The sequence below is a fragment of the Lissotriton vulgaris genome, chromosome 3_2 (genome assembly GCF_964263255.1).
Source record: "Lissotriton vulgaris chromosome 3_2, aLisVul1.2, whole genome shotgun sequence".
NCBI classification, from domain to species: domain Eukaryota; kingdom Metazoa; phylum Chordata; class Amphibia; order Caudata; family Salamandridae; genus Lissotriton; species Lissotriton vulgaris.
The window spans coordinates 280448609-280466085 of record NC_141690.1 but is presented as its reverse complement, the minus strand read 5'-3'; the positions used below and the strand labels follow the sequence as shown (position 1 = coordinate 280466085).

At 52.2% G+C, this 17477-nt stretch overlaps 1 protein-coding gene across 9 annotated transcripts in view; it reads right to left on the bottom strand.

The window, feature by feature from the left end:
- RTKN (rhotekin) overlaps window positions 1-17477 on the bottom strand; it is a 570155-nt gene that overhangs the window by 101623 nt on the left and 451055 nt on the right. For all 9 annotated transcript variants that reach the window (XM_086964364.1, XM_086964365.1, XM_086964369.1 and 6 more), the window contains exon 4: window positions 655-708. In XM_086964364.1, coding sequence (XP_086820490.1) covers window positions 655-708 — 54 coding nt within the window. The remainder of the gene's footprint in view (window positions 1-654; window positions 709-17477) is intronic.

Genomic DNA, 17477 nt, shown 5'->3' with positions numbered 1-17477 from the left:
GAGAGAGATCAGACCAGAGCACAGACACACGCAGGGTAAGGAGAGAGATCAGACCAGAGCACAGACACAAGCAGGGTAAGGAGAGAGATCAGACCAGGAGAGAGACACACGCAGGGTAAGGAGAGAGATCAGACCAGAGAAGAGACACACGCAGGGTAAGGAGAGAGATCAGACCAGAGCAAAGACAAACACAGGGTAAGGAGAGAGATCAGACCAGAGCACAGACACACGCAGGGTAAGGAGAGAGATCAGACCAGAGAAGAGACACACGCAGGGTAAGAAGAGAGATCAGACCAGAGCAAAGACACACGCAGGGTAAGAAGAGAGATCAGACCAGAGCACAGACACACGCAGGGTAAGGAGAGAGATCAGACCAGAGCACAGACACACGCAGGGTAAGGAGAGAGATCAGACCAGAGAAGAGACACACGCAGGGTAAGAAGAGAGATCAGACCAGAGCAAAGACACACGCAGGGTAAGGAGAGAGATCAGACCAGAGGAGAGACACACGCAGGGTAAGGAGAGAGATCCCAAGAGACACACACAGGGTAAGGAGAGAGATAAGACCAGTAGGGAGACATACACCTAAGGAGGTAGATAACCGGGGAACAGAGCGGAAACTAGTACACGAGAGAGGAGGGGAACCCAACTCACCTCCCTTGTTCTTAAAATATTCAGTGTCCTTCCACATCAGGGGGATCCGGAGGTCTGGGGAGAGGAAAGAAGCGGTAAACGGGGGACAACGCAAACCATCTACTCACTACACCAGGAGAACTGGGCAAACAGAAGGAACAGGTGCTCAGCACCAGAGACTTGGCATATCTGGTCGTCCTATGCAATAAAGTGATGTGTGCACCTCTGGTCACCATTGTCTTTGTGTGTGACTGATCGGCTCCACAGTGATGCACACTTTTAACCAGCACTTACAGTGGAAAAGGTCTCGCAATTGCGAGATTTTGAGCTATTGGCATTGTAAATGGCTATGCCTTTCATAATATTAAACGGCATTGTAACTTACAATAACAATAGGTCAAAGTTTGGCAAACGTGAGGCCTATTGTATTGCAGAGCACGGTGTCTGTGAAGCAAGTGCTGTGTTCACCAATAAAGTTTTTTTTTTAAAGAAAGAAACAGAGCGTGTTGTCCCTGAAGCGGGCGCAACGCTCACCATTTAAGATTAAAAGAATCAGAGCGTGGTGTCCCAGAAGCAGGCGCCACACTCACTATTAAAGTTTATTAAATAAAAGCTGAAAGAAAGTGCGGTGTCCCTGAAGCGGATGACACGTTCATCTTAAAAGTAAAAAAATAAAAAAAAAAGCATCGCCATTGTACCATGAGTGCTGTGGGGATAGGGGGCAGCCACTTTTAAAGTTAGAGCGGCATAGCTCTCCATACGAAAAGCGGTCGCCATTGTCCTGTGTGGGCACGTTTCAAATACAAGAAGCAGCCGCCATTGACCCCATTAGTCAATGAAAAAATAGTGCTCACCGACTTATAACGCAGACCGTGTAACAAGCCAAGCAAAAGGCTAAGTCGTTATGGGAGGTAACAAATGCAGACAAGGTGGTACCAAGGAGGGACTAACAAGCCTATCAATGAATCAGAAGCCAGCATTTACAAAGGACAATGAGACAAGCCGATTACAAATATGGGCGGAGAGTGGGCAGAGCTTTAACTGCATACTCCAATACAGCATGCCTCACAGAGCAGCGCATGCGCGCTGCCTCTAGGCTCGACCTTAAAATGGACCAACAGGTAAAATCTCAGTATTAGATTTTGAGCAGTGTGAAACTATTGAAGAACTTTTTAAAGATATTGAGGCCTAGATATAGGTAATAGCAAATTACCGAATGGTAAATACCGAATTTTACCGATTCGGTATTTACTATTCGGTAATTGCTATGTAGGTAAAAAATTCGGTAAAAATACAGAATCGGTAAGATTCGTTAATTACTGATTCGGTAATTACTGAATCAGTATTTGCCATTGATTCCTATGGGCCTTGAAGCCCATAGGATTCAATAGCAAATACCAATTCGGTAATTACCGAATCGGTAAAATTACCGATTTTACAAAGGGGACAGGGTGTCACTTTGACACCCTGTTGCACCCCTGTTACTGGCTTGTATGCCATGTGACACACATATATGCCCTTAGGGCATGTCTGTGTGCCACATGGCACAGGTGTACATGCACAGATGTGCATGTACACTGGAATTCGTTATTTACCATGTAATAGTATTACATGGTAAATAACGAATCGGTAATGGCCTGTGGCACTGTTTCCAGTGCCACCTACATCTGTATTTACCGATTCGGTAAATTTACCGATTCGGTATTTTACAGAATCGGTAAATTTACCGAATCGGTAAATATACCGAGTCTGTAAATTAAATGCCACCTGCATGTCAATTCCCAAATACCGGTCGGTAACTGGCGACCGGTAATTGGCGACCTACATAGGGCCCTTAATATTCAAAACTAAATCATGTTGAAATGTTTTTAATAGGTTTAAACATGTACAGTTTTAAACAGCAGACAGGCTTCTGGCATTTTTCACTTTTTTCATTTTCAAATGTACTATCGTTTTTATTAAAAATAGTGAATAAATAATGTGTGAAATACACCTGCCTAGAATGTTATGCTGAGAACTGTGGGTGTAACAAAAAAACAGAATGGGCAAGAAAACACCATGAGAGGACAGTAAACCTACAGGAAGACAAAACAAGAAAGCCAAAAAAGTGACAAATGGAAGGAAGGCAACATAAACAAATTACACTAAGAAAAAACAGATAGTGAAAAGAAAAATAGCCAAGTGTGGAAGTAAAAGAAATGAACACACGTCATGACGGTAGGAACGGTAGGAACGTGTGTGTGTGTGTTGAATTACTTCAAGTTCACAAACCCTATAGGATGCTGTCACAATGGCTAAATAACATCATTCAATTGTGTCATTTGAGATGTCATTGGTGATGTCATAAGTGATGTAATGTCTGAAGTCATAGGCATGGTATGGAGTAGGTTTAATTTACAGTTATCTCGGTATACTATAACTTATGAATTTGAGTTTTTTTTAGTAATTAAACATTGAGTTAAGATAACAACTAACAGCTAACTCTAACATAACCTCAACCTTTGTTTTTAACAGTGATTTTCAGGTTTGTTTTTTTACCCACTCTTCCTGTGCTGTAAATTAATTCCAGGCGGCTCTGCAGACCTCTCCTGTCAGTGCAGAGCACAGAGCACATCAGGACGAGCAAGAAGAGGATGGCGGTCCGGGAGGTAGGGAGCGGTAGGGATAAGGGGCCATTCAATGTATGGGTCCTCCATTACTCCTCTGTCCCTGTGAAGCAGTCGAAGGCAGGGCCAGTGATTCTGGGGGGCATACACAACATAACATTATAGATGGGTAAAAAGTGGACTCCAGGGATGTTTTCACCTCAGGGTCCTGGGTGACATCATAGACACCCCGAGCTTCACTCTCGTTGTCTCATTTGATGCCCCTCAGAGCCCCTGGGTGGAAACCATCCCTGTCCAGTCACTGTGGTCGCCACTGTGTAGTAATAATTGGGTCAGACTTTCCATCAGAAGAATGTTTTTTGTTTTGATAATAACTATAGTGTTGTTTGACGAACCTTCGCAAATCTTTCCAAACAAAATTACACCCTCTTTGCTCCTTACTGAAAAGTTTCTGGGTGATCCTTCAACTGGGGACCGAAAAAAGGGGGTCCCAAAATGCAGTATTCCCATGCAATTTCCATTGGGACAATTAGACAGCACTGCATCCAAAATGGCTAAATGGAATTACACCAAATTTGGCCATATTTGGCGGACGGACAGAACTTCACTAAGAATATATGCTTTTTGTGAATTGGTGTAACTCTGTCCAGCAATTTTGAGAAATGAAGGTACAAAATTTATAGATATATTGAGAATTTGGCTTGAATAAAAAAATTCAATTGTTCTGGTTGGCTGATATGGTTTCTTGGAGGGAGTGCTCCGATTGGCTGGAGGGAGTGCTCCGATTGGCCGGCGGACCATGAGCAGAATAGTTGCAGCCGCAATTACATGTCCCAAGAACTTGGCCCGTTTGTCCTGAAAATGCTCTAAAAAAGGGCACTGGGGGCGGCAATGCCCCCTGCACTTATGGGATGGGGGAGGTAGAGAGAGTCTCCCTGGGGATAAGTTTAAAAAATATATTTTTGGGTCGGCATGATGCGTGATGCCGCGGTAGCCTTTTGAACTAAACAAGAACGCTGAACTTTGCCACTTACAGTTTACTGAAGTAACTATCACTCGCGCCCTTACCCTGCAGCCCTTAGGACTTCACGTATTAAATCACCCATGACGTGCTTTATCTTCATCACTGCAGCGCGTATTCCGACGCAGTGCTGAAGGTTCTAATCGCGGGCGCGGTCATGACGGCCCCCGGCCGTCATCAGCACACGCCCATCGTGACGCATGACGGCCGGGTGCCGTCATCAGCATCGAAGAGGTTAAGACATTAGTGATACCATGTCTGATAACATCTGAAAGGGCATCATCGACGACAACACGGTGTATGGCGGGAGCACGAGTTATAATTAGTTCTGTTAACTTGAACAGGTGGATTTCAGTGTTTGTGGAGATCATAATGTAACATTTTAACTGACTTTTTCACCTAGTTCGAATGCCACTTTAACCTTTGGGTTTTTTCAGTGGCTTTCTCAGGAGTTTTTAATATTTAGCAAAATATTATATACAGGCCAAATTATAATGTTAGTTTAAAAAAAAATGTCAGTGTATTTCTTTTTTTTTAATGCAAAATAATATTTTATTGCCATACTTAACTAGGCCATGTTCACCGGTGGGTTCACCGCAGGGTCTGGCCTGCAACCAGGCCCCGCACCCAACTCCCCATGGTCGGGCAAGACCCGTTGCTGGGCAACCCCGAAGCCACGCCCATTATTACATGCCGCTGTGGTCTGTGCCGAGCAACGTAGTAGCAAGCAGTACCACCACAGGGCGGAAAAAAATATTTTAAATTTGACCCCAGAGGGTGTTCCTCAGCGATACTCCCCCCGCCCACACACACACATGGGCCGTGGGTTTCATGTACCCCTTCCCTGCACCCCCCTCCCCCACACACACACATGGGCCAGGGGTTTCATGCACCCCTTCCCTGCCCCCCCCACACACACACATGGGCCAGGGGTTTCATGTGCCCCTTCCCTGCATCCCCCCCCCCCCACACACACACATGGGCCGGGGGTTTCATGCACTCCTTCCATGCCCCTTTATTGCTTATTTGTTTTGATGACCGAGTTTGAGTGCCCAAGTCATAAAATGGCAGTCGCAGCTTTCTGGTCGCGTTGCAGCCGCCAATCACATCACCTATTCAGTGGCGCAACAGACCTTCGGCAGCGCCCCCTGCAGGGTGCATGGAATAGGCCCCCTCGGGGCTCAATCAGGAGCTCTCAAGCCAGGGTACTGTGCTGGGGGGCCCTGGAGCTCAGGGGCCCCCTTCAGAGCTCAGTCAGGAGCTCTCAGGCCAGGGTACTGTGTTGAGGGGGCCCTGGAGCTCAGGGGCCCCCTCAGGGCTCAGTCAGGAGCTCTCAAGCAGGGTACTGTGCTGAGGGGCCCCTGGAGCTCTGGGGCCCCTTCAGGGCTCAGTCGGGAGCTCTCAAGCCAGGGTACTGTGCTGAGGGGCCCCCTGGAGCTCTGGGGCCCCTTCAGGGCTCAGCCAGGAGCTCTCAAGCCAGGGTACTGTGCTGAGGGGCCCCTGGAGCTCAGGGGCCCCCTTCAGAGCTCAGTCGGGAGCTCTCAGGCCAGGGTACTGTGCTAAGGGGGCCCCCTGGAGCTCTGGGGCCCCTTCAGGGCTCAGTCAGGAGCTCTCAAGCCAGGGTACTGTGCTGAGGGGGCCCCTGGAGCTCAGGGGCCCCCTCAGGATTCAGTCAGGAGCTCTCAAGGCAGGTTACTGTGCTGAGGGAGCCCCTGGAGCTCTGGGGTCCCCTCGGGGCTCAGTCAGGAGATCTCAAGGCAGGGTACTGAGCTGAGGGGCCCCTGGAGCTCTGGGGCCCCCTCAGGGCTCAGTCAGGAGCTCTCGAGCAAGGGTACTGTGCTGATGGGGCCCCAGGAGCTCTGGGGCCCCCTTCAGAGCTCAGTCAGGAGCTCTCAGGCCAGGGTACTGTGCTGAGGGGGCCCCTGGAGCTCAGGGGCCCCTTCAGAGCTCAGTCGGGAGCTCTCAAGCCAGGGTACTGTGCTGAGGGGCCCCTGGAGCTCTGGGGCCCCCTCAGAGCTCAGACAGGAGCTCTCAAGCCAGGGTACTGTGCTGAGGGGGCCCCTGGAGCTCTGGGACCCCCTCAGGGCTCAGTCAGGAGCTCTCAAGCCAGGGTACTGTGCTGAGGGGGCCCCTGGAGCTCAGGGGCCCCCTCAGGGCTCAGTCAGGAGCTCTCAAGGCAGGTTACTGTGCTGAGGGGGCCCCTGGAGCTCTGGGGCCCCCTCAGGGCTCAGTAAGGAGCTCTCAAGCCAGGGTACTGTGCTGAGGGGGCCCCTGGAGCTCAGGGGCCCCTTCAGAGCTCAGTCAGAAGATCTCAAGCCAGGGTACTGTGCTGAGGGGGCCCCGGAGCTCTGGGGCCCCCTCAGGGCTCAGTCAGGAGCTCTCAAGCCAGGGTACTGTGCTGAGGGGGCCCCTGGAGCTCAGGGGCCCCTTCAGAGCTCAGTCAGGAGCTGTCAAGCCAGGGTACTGTGCTGAGGAGCCCCCTGGAGCTGTGTGGCCCCTTCAGAGCTCAGTCAGGAGCTCTCAAGCCAGGGTACTGTGCTGAGGGGGCCCCTGGCGCTCAGGGGCCCCTTCAGAGCTCAGTCGGGAGCTCTCGAGCCAGGTTACTGTGCTGAGGGGCCCCTGGAGCTCTGGGGCCCCCTCAGAGCTCAGTCAGGAGCTCTCAAGCCAGGGTACTGTGCTGAGGGGGCCCCTGGAGCTCTGTGCCCCCCTCAGGGCTCAGTCAGGAGCTCTCAAGCCAGGGTACTGTGCTGAGGGGGCCCCTGGAGCTCTGTGCCCCCCTCAGGGCTCAGTCAGGAGCTCTCAAGCCAGGGTACTGTGCTGAGGGGGCCCCTGGAGCTCAGGGGCCCCCTCAGGGCTCAGTCAGGAGCTCTCAAGCCAGGGTACTGTGCTGAGGGGGGCCCTGGAGCTCAGGGGCCCCCTTCAGAGCTCAGTCAGGAGCTCTCAGGCCAGGGTACTGTGTTGAGGGGGCCCTGGAGCTCAGGGGCCCCCTCAGGGCTCAGTCAGGAGCTCTCAAGCCAGGGTACTGTGCTGAGGGGGCCCCTGGAGCTCAGGGGCCCCCTCAGGGCTCAGTCAGGAGCTCTCAAGCCAGGGTACTGTGCTGAGGGGGGCCCTGGAGCTCTGGGGCCCACTCAGGGCTCCGTCAGGAGCTCTCAAGCCAGGGTACTGTGCTGAGTGGGCCCCTGGAGCTCTGGGGCCCACTCAGGGCTCCGTCAGGAGCTCTCAAGCCAGGGTACTGTGCTGAGGGGGCCCCTGGAGCTCAGGGGCCCCTTCAGAGCTCAGTCGGGAGCTCTCAAGCCAGGGTACTGTGCTGAGGGGCCCCTGGAGCTCTGGGGCCCCCTCAGAGCTCAGTCAGGAGCTCTCAGGCCAGGGTACTGTGCTGAGGGGGCCCCTGGAGCTCTGTGCCCCCCTCAGGGCTCAGTCAGGAGCTCTCAAGCCAGGGTACTGTGCTGAGGGGGCCCCCTCAGAGCTCAGTCAGGAGCTCTCAGGCCAGGGTACTGTGTTGAGGGGGCCCTGGAGCTCAGGGGCCCCCTTCAGAGCTCAGTCAGGAGCTCTCAAGCCAGGGTACTGTGCTGAGGGGGCCCCTGGAGCTCAGGGGCCCCCTCAGGGCTCAGTCAGGAGCTCTCAAGCCAGGGTACTGTGCTGAGGGGGGGCCTGGAGCTCAGGGGCCCCCTCAGGGCTCAGTCAGGAGCTCTCAAGCCAGGGTACTGTGCTGAGGGGGGGCCTGGAGCTCTGGGGCCCACTCAGGGCTCCGTCAGGAGCTCTCAGCCAGGGTACTGTGCTGAGGGGGCCCCTGGAGCTCAGGGCCCCCCTCAGAGCTCAGTCAGGAGCTCTCAAGCCAGGGTACTGTGCTGAGGGGGCCCCTGGAGCTCAGGGGCCCCCTCAGAGCTCAGTCAGGAGCTCTCAGGCCAGGGTACTGTGCTGAGGGGGCCCCTGGAGCTCTGGGGCCCCTTCAGAGCTCAGTCGGGAGCTCTCAAGCCAGGGTACTGTACTGAGGGGGCCCCTGGAGCTCAGGGGCCCCCTCAGGGCTCAGTCAGGAGCTCTCAAGCCAGGGTACTGTGCTGAGGGGGGCCCTGGAGCTCAGGGGCCCCCTCAGGGCTCAGTCAGGAGCTCTCAAGCCAGGGTACTGTGCTGAGGGGGGCCCTGGAGCTCTGGGGCCCACTCAGGGCTCCGTCAGGAGCTCTCAAGCCAGGGTACTGTGCTGAGTGGGCCCCTGGAGCTCTGGGGCCCACTCAGGGCTTCGTCAGGAGCTCTCAAGCCAGGGTACTGTGCTGAGGGGGGCCCTGGAGCTCGGGCCCCCCACACTGTGGAGGCTGCAGGGGCCTATGTTACGGCACGGCATGTATTTTGAGCTTGTAGTACCACGGTACTCTGAGGTAGTCCCGCAGCAGTACTGCGTTGCTATCAATACATGATTGAACAGAGTTACCCCCTCTCTCGCTCCTAGTGAGGCACGTGCCCTCGGGCGCTGTGGGCATGGCTGGGGCTGGAGGCAGCTGGTGGGCAGCTGGGCAGACGAGGAGCGTGGTTTCTGCCCAGGCCCTGCCAAGAGAGAGTACTGCAGGCGGGGTCTGTGAGTGCCAAGGACAGGGCATCCCTTCCTTTCTAGTGCACCGGAAGGCGCTGTACCCATCAGAATAAACAGGGTTCACCGTGTGCGCAGTTTATCAGGAAAACACGTGTATGTCAGAGATCATGACAATGTCACATGGAGATCAGGTCACCAACATGTTAAACACCTAATTATAGACCTGCCAATCTTTAGGAAATCTCACCGTGTGAAAGAGGATGGGGGACAGGGCTGGAGAAGGGAGTGGGACATTGGGGGGCCATTACTGTGTAAGCAGCCATGGAAGTGGGGGGCTAAGGAAAGGGGCGTGGCTTTGCATTGAGCCATACTCAGCAGCTACTCCTACCATCCCACAAACATGTGAACAGCTTTCACTCACACGCTAAGGTTTCCATCCCACCGTGTGTTCACCGTGTGAGGACCTCCGAAATCATGTAACACGCGGTGCCTCATATGAGGTGACCGCTCGATAAGTACAAATTCCAGTTCCCGAATCAGTGAATTTGGGACGTGGGAAATTTCCTTTCCAAATGAGATTTGTTGATATGGAAATTGCTCAAGTTCTGTTTGTGGGCGTTCCATCATTCGCAATGATTTTCTCAACTTTAAAACACTCATAACTACTTCTGGCAAGTGCAGGGCTAGAAGCATTTTCAGGGTGGGAATGTCCTCAAAACTGATGTGCGTGTATGCATGAAAAGGCACCTATCTATCTCTCTATGCTTCCAAATGTGGGAAATTATCCTCTGTGTGTTTAGGGCTCGGGCTCTGCGTACACTGCGCAGCAGTGTCGCGCAGCGACGAGAGTCCTATTCCGGGCAATTTGAAAAAGGACCTTGAAATTCCACATAGCTGTGCATGTTGATTTCCAAGGTCCATTTCCATTGGCCTTTGCGTGTCTGCTGTTTTTAAACAGAACACGAAATAGGCCATAGGCGGTCGTGTAGCTCTGCCTGTGGCCTATTGGGGTCTGTTACGTGCACCAGAGGCCATATGTTTTGAATTATCGTGGCTAAAACATATGCTGGCAGTGGCACGCGCACGTGCGCCACTCGCCGTTTTTTTTTTCTTTTTACAAAAGCGATCGTGAAAGCGATCGTTTTGAGACACGTGTTGTGTTTTAAAGAGACTCTACACATTTTGGGATTGACGATACGAACAGTGGAACCCACACATAAGGGAGGGCACATCTTAGATTGCATTAGCTCAAATCTGGATACAATGAAGGTAGAATCCTCTCTGACTCAAACTTGGTCGGATCACAAATACATTGCTTTTAGCATTAATGTGGATTGAAATAAGGATATGAAGACGGTTATACCAGGGAATGGGACACCTATCCCACGCTGGGGGGAAATTATAGAGCATCCAGATCTTAACAGCGGGGTGAAGGAGAGCCGACCATCATTGTTGGGGAGCGCGACTATTGACAACCAGAGTTATGAGGGGTGGATGAGGAATATCGGAGAAAGGATGAAAACTCGAGGGACAAAGACTAGATCTAGACAAGGGAGAAAATCTGCTCCCTGGTATACAAGTTAATTAAAAGAAACATTAGGAGAAGTGAGAGTTTTGGAGCGGAGACGGCGTTGACATTATAATAGAAACGATCAGGAGGTCTACAAGGCTGCTAGGAGGGACTACCATGCATTAATTAAACGTGCTAAAGTGACCTACTATACAAATATGATAGAAGCCACTAAAAATAAGCAAAAGGAACATTTTCAAATTGTGAATAGTTTCAGGAATCCCAAAATATTCTTGCAGGAAATTCCGCCATCCCAGACCTTTTGTGAAGAGATAGCGACTTTCTTTGAACAGAAAATAACTAATCTTATAAAAGATTTCCCTCGGGTTAAGCTGGAGGATTAAGAGGTAACGGATATTACTGATACCAGAAACTCTCAATTAGCATGTTGGGAGACCTTTATCCCGATTGGTCTGGAAGATTCTCTCCAGGCTATATCTAAAATCAAGTCAGGATCACCTTTTGACCCTTGCCCCCCAGCACTGTTAATAGCTATAAATTCTATCCTTAACTCATCACTCCACACGGGCGCGATCCCAGCACACTGGAACGTTGCAGCTGTTAGACCCCTACAGAAAAAAGCTCTACGGGATCTTACAGTCCTATCTAATCTACGGCCCATTTCGCTTCTCCCAGCCTTATGTAAAATGGCAGAAGCCTGTGTCGACAAGCAGCTGACGGCTTATTTGGAGCAGAAAAATATTCTTCATCCTAATCAAGCTGGTTTCCGAGCACACCACTCTACAGAGTCTGCACTACTGTTTACAACAGAGACCATAAGAACTGCATTGGATCAGGGCAAGAGAGCTGTCCTGATCCTATCGGATCTATCTGCTGCCTTTGACACGGTGTTCCACGCTATTTTACTACATCACCTGACTAGTGCAGGCTTAGCGGGCACCGTGTTAAAATGGTTCAAAAATGTTCTGACGTATAGACGGCAGGTTATTATGCTGGGCCAGTTCTGTTCCGAAGAGAAGGAGGTTCGGTCAGGGGTACCTCAGGGCTCAAGTCTGAGCCCTACTCTATTCAACTTGTATATGGCCCCCTTGATTGAACTAATTTCCTCCTTCAACATCAGCGCAATAGCATATGCTGATGACACACAATTGGTCCTAGTCCTAGATGAGGACTCGACAAACGCCGAACAGACCCTGAAAGAGTGTCTGACTGCGACCTTTGCGTGGATGACTAATAACCACCTTTAATGCAATTCCGCCAAAACGGAAATTCTGCCTTTTGGAAAAAATCATCTTTTTTTCCCCCAGATGTGCTGGCCAAAAGAGGCAGAAGCTCCGCCTAACACTATCCTAGCAGCACGAAATCTAGGGATTAAATTCGATGAGACCCTTTCGTTCAAACAACAGGCAAGGGAAGTTGCTGGCTCATGTTTTAACATCATAAAGGGCCTTAGGAAATGTTTCGATCTCCTGACTTTGTCAGCCAGACGCACTGTCGCAGTGGCGCTGATTACATCTAGATTGGATTATTGCAATAGTCTGAATGCGGGGGCAAATATCTCTGCCCTGCACAGACTGCAGATGGTCCAGCATGCGGCAGCAAGACTGGTCCTGAGATGGCCAAGAAAATCCTCGGCCGCTGCGCTGGATGCTCTTCACTGACTTACTATTCAGACGCGCATCTTGTTTGAGGTTCTGATAATTGCTTTTAGGGCCTTTCATAAGCATGGTCCATGGTACCTGTATGAAAACTTCAGGCAATACAATCCTTTTCGAGAACTCAGATCCGCAACAGCCAATCTGATGATTGTCCCTAAATTCAGATTGGCAACTAAGGGAGGAAAAACCCTGGCAGTACTAGGTGCAAAGGCATGGAATAAACTGCCCCAGCAACTCCGCGCAATCACTTCTGAACAGAAGTTTAGGAAATCTCTTAAAACTTGGATCTATAGCCTGGCGACTCAGTCTGTAAAACACTGGTTTAACTTCTGCCGGCTGATTGAGGACAGTCAAGCTGTGACCATCCGTCAGCTGTACGAGTCAAAGCGCCAAGATGCTCCTTGGAGTGCTAGTGCGCTATATAAATGATCCTCACATCACACAGTCCCGCTTCTTACAGCCCCTTTAACACGATTCCCCCCTTGTTTCATTTCTGTGCATATCATATTTTTAATGTCCTCCGGGATTCCCCTGCAGGGCTTTCTGCAACTTACAGTGATTTGCGGTGTAGGCTGTGCATGGGCAAAACCAAAATGCATAAAAGGGGGAGGGGGCTGCGATGCTGCGGATTGGTAACCAGGAGACCCTGTGCCAATTTCGTACACTTGATGTGTCACATCTGCAATTGCTCTGCAGGGGCGCCTGTAACTTACCTGTGCCTGGAGGGGTGGGCTCTGCTTCGGCCGGAGGGCCAGAGGAGGAGGGGGAGGTTGCAGTGCTGACTTATGTTGAACGGAATGTGAACTGCGACTCATTTTACGAATATCTGCACTTGGTGTTTTCCCCCATCATGGACCCTCTAAGTCACATGAGTTATGCTCAGGGCATAGACGAAAATAATTGCAGAAGGGGGAGCGATGTGGAGAAAACGTTAGACAGCAGACCCTCTTGTTCATTTCAGTGCGTTTATAGTATTTATTATATTATATATTTATATAGCGGAGTGAGAGTGACAGCATGAGTGACAGCAGGGTGAGAGTGACAGCAGAGTGAGAGTGACAGCAGATTGAGAGTGTCAGCAGAGTGAGAGGAGCAGCAGAGTGAGAGTGACAGCAGAGTGAGAGTAACAGCAGAGTGAGAGTGACAGCATGGGTGACAGCAGAGTGAGAGTGAGAGTGACAGCATGAGTGACAGCAGAGTGAGAGTGACAGCATGAGTGACAGCATGAGTGAGAGTGACTGCAGAGTGAGAGTGACTGCACAGCAGAGTGAGAGTGGCTGCAGAGTGAGAGTGGCAGCAGAGTGAGAGTGAAAGCAGAGTGAGAGTGACAGCATGAATGACAGCAGAGTGAGAGTGGCAGCATGAGTGACAGCAGGAGTGAGAGTGACTGCAGTGAGAGTGACAGCAGAGTGAGAGTGACAGCATGAGTGAGAGCAGAGTGACAGCATGAGTGAGAGTCACAGCTTGAGTGAGAGTGACAGCATGAGTGAGAGTGACAGCGAGAGTTACAGCAGAGTGAGAGTGACAGCATGAGTGACAGCAGAGTGAACGTGACAGCAGAGTTAGCGTGACAGCAGAGTGAGCGTGACTGCAGAGTGAGAGAGACAGCATGAGTGAGAGTGACAGCATGAGTGAGAGTGACAGCATGAGTGACAGCAGAGTGAGAATGGCAGCAGAGTGAGCGTGACAGCAGAGTGAGCGTGACAGCAGAGTGAGCGTGACAGCAGAGTGAGCATGACTGCAGAGTGAGCATGACTGCAGAGTGAGCATGACTGCAGAGTGAGAGTGACAGCAGAGTGATGAGTGGCAGCATCATTGGCAGCAGAGTGAGTGACAGAGTGAGAGTGACTGCATGAGTGAGAGTGACTCCAGAGTGAGAGTGACTACAGAGTGAGAGTGACTCAGCAGTGTGAGTGTTCCAGAGAGAGCAGGGTATGCTTGTGCGCTTACACGGTGCACTGACAAACACTAAAACAAAGAACAGCTGAACAGGTGTCTTGGGAGCTTCATGGAGGCAGCCGGCCCTCGGTGAGGAGAGCAGCAAGGAGGGGACGCCCCAACCAATCAAGCGCAACCACTCACAACCTACTGTATGATTACAGCACAGGCCAAAGGGCAGAGCTAGGTCTTTTCGCATTACGCAGGGTGAGAAGTGTGTGAGTGTGCAGGGTGAGCAGTGTGTGAGTGTGCAGGGTGAGTAGTGTGTGTGTGTGTAGGGGCAGTGTGTGAGTGTGCAGGGTACGAAAACCCGAACTAAGTCCACCACACACACACACATAAGACCACACACATAGGACCACACACATAAGACCACACACACACCACACACACACACCACCACACACACACACTCTCACACCACACACTCTCACATCACACTCTCACACCACCCACTCACCACCACACATGCAAGCACACACACAACCACACACACACACCACCAGCCATCAGTGCACGCTTTCACCGGGCACGAACACCACCAGTCGTCAGTGCATGCTTTCACCGGGGACAAACACCACCAGCCGTCAGTGCATGCTTTCACCGGGCACAAACACCACCAGCCTTCAGTGCAGGCTTCCACCGGGCACAAACACCACCAGCCTTCAGTGCACGCTTTCACCAAACACACACACCATCAGCCATCAGTGCACACTTTCACCAGGCACACACAACACCAGCCATCAGTGTACGCTTTCACCAGGCACACACCACCAGCAGTCAGTGCACGCTTTCACCAGGCACACACACCACCAGTCGTCTCTGTACGCTTTAACCAGGCACACACGCCACCAGCCGTCAGTGCACACTTCCACCAGCCACACACACCACCAGCCATCAGTGCACGCTTTCACCAGACACACACACCACCAGTCGCCTCTGTACGCTTTTACCAGGCACACACACCACCAGTCGTCTCTGTACGCTTTTACCAGGCACACACACACACACCACCAGCCATCAGTGCACGCTTTCACCAGGTACACACACACACACCACCAGCCATCAGTGCACGCTTTCACCAGGTACACACCACCAGCCATCAGTGCACGCTTTCACCAGGCACACACACACACACCACCAGCCATCAGTGCACACTTTCACCAGGCATACACACCACCAGCCGTCAGTACACGCTTTTACCAGGCACACACAAACTCACCACCAGCCATCAGTGCACGCTTTCACCAGGCACACACACACACACCACCAGCCATCAGTGCACACTTTCACCAGGCATACACACCACCAGTCGTCTCTATACGCTTTTACCGGGCACACATACCACCAGCCGTCAGTGCACACTTCCACCTGCCACACACACCTCCAGCCGGCAGTGCACGCTTCCACTAGGCACACACACCCCTAGCCGTCAGTGCACACTTCCGCCAGGCACACACACCACCAGCCATCAGTGCACAATTTCTTCAGGTACACACACCACCAGCCATCAGTGCACACATCAATTGTTAACGCATCCACAATTAACTATTGTAGCAATCGCAGTATGGCGCACTTTACTTTTAAACATATTTATCTAAAGCGCAGCATCCCACCATTGCTATAATTCCAATCCAACCCACATAATTCCACTACACACCACATGCATACACTCCATAACACATGGCGAAAAGACATTGCCATTTACAATTCCATTAGCTCTAACTCAAATAAATCCGAGACCTATTGCATTTCCAATGCTTGTTTTTAAATGACGCGTGCTGTGAAATCTGCTGCCGCGTGGCGCTGCGCCTTTTCCTTGTATGTATGCCCCAGTGTGTGATGATGAGGCCTTATTACAACAGCCTGCAGCAAAGTAGTGTGGGGTTGAGCAGACCTTCATCACACCCGCGTCGGAGCCTCTGATGAGATCCCAGCAGCACTAGCAGCAGTCTCTTCATCAGGGAGCCGTGTGCTCCTCTGCAGACACAACCACGGATGAGAGTTTGGAGATGGGGGTGTTGGGGTGGGGAGCTCAGTTCACATCCCCCCAGCCCCGCCCCGGAGTAATACACGGTTGGTTCTCCCTGTATTTATCATACAATCCTGCCTGCGCTCCCGACGGCGGTCGGCAGAGGGCGCTGCCGCTCCACCAGTGCCCGTCACTCCCATGACCCTCGGGAGGGGGGGAATCCCACATCAAAGGCCGGGGATGGTTTGGGGGGGCCTGTGCTCCCGCCCCGGGGAAGGCTAGGGAATGCGCCGGGCTGCCAGGACAGACGAGGCCGAGGCCACTGCGGTGCAGCCAGGCCCCAAATTACACCCGGGGGGGGGGGGGGGGAGCAGGAAGAGGCGCGGGCAGGAGAGCAGCAGGCATGGGGTCTGAGGCCCGGGGAGGATCTGAGGTCTGAGCTCCTGATGCTGGGAGGGGGGAGTGGGGGGGGGGGGGGGCACGGGGAGGGGCAGGATCTGAGGTCAGAGGCCCTCTGCTGGGAGGGGCAGGGTCCGAGGCCCTGGGGCTGGGAAGGACAGGATCTGAGGAGGTCTGAGGCCCGGGGAGGATCTGAGGTCTGAGCTCCTGATGCTGGGAGGCAGGGCACGATCTGGGGTCTGAGATCCTTGTGCTGGGAGGGGCAGGATCTGAGGTCGCCCTGCTGGGGAGGAGCAGGGTCCTTGGCCCTGGGGCTGGGAGGGGCAGGATCTGGGGCCACCAACACATTTTTGGGCATCTGCATTTATTTGACTTCAGTAAACTTTGACCCAGAGCAAGAAAGAGAAAAACACATAAAGAAAAGAGAAAGGTGGAAAAGCCAAGCTAACCCCATACTGTCATGGCCTCCTTGCATGGAGGCCCCCCCACTCCCAAAGATCAGGAGCCTCGGGGTATGGCAGGATGACTCACTTAAACTTGACCCACAGGCAGTGGTAGTGACAGGGGCCTGTCTTGGCACTCTGAGGAAGCTACAGAAGGTTCTTCCCCTACTGCCCCCTGCATCCGAGAAAACAGTAGTCCAGGCCTTGATTGCTTCGCGGCTGTACTACTGTAATTCATTGTATTTAGGAGCCCCGAAGTCCACCTTAAGGAACATAAGGAAACTTAAGGCATAACAGCTCTGCCTAATTTGAGCCGGTGGTTTCCAGTGCTCATCACCATCACTTAATTGTCAACACTGGCACTTATGACAGTCTGCCACAAGGTGGCGCTGTCTGGCTAATTTAGAGATGACCACAACAACAGTTAATTATTAGTTCAGTATACATTAAAAAGGCGTATTACCTGCCTCCCAAGTCATTCCTATAAGCTTTGGGGCCTGGAATAGTCCCTACGGTCACACTTGCAGGAGTGTGATGTGAGCAGTTGTGATGGTGCTGTACGTGGCAGCGTGGCAGGGGCAGTGTGTGGTGCGGGCTACAGAGGCCTCCTGACCTCAGCCCTGGCACTAATAACACACAACTAGAAGTGAGCAATGAGAGCGCCGGGAGGCCTGAGTGAGTCTTCGAGCAGCCTCTGTAGCGCCTAGAAGCCTCTTCACCTCTAGCAGAGGAGCTCACCTCCCGGGGCCCC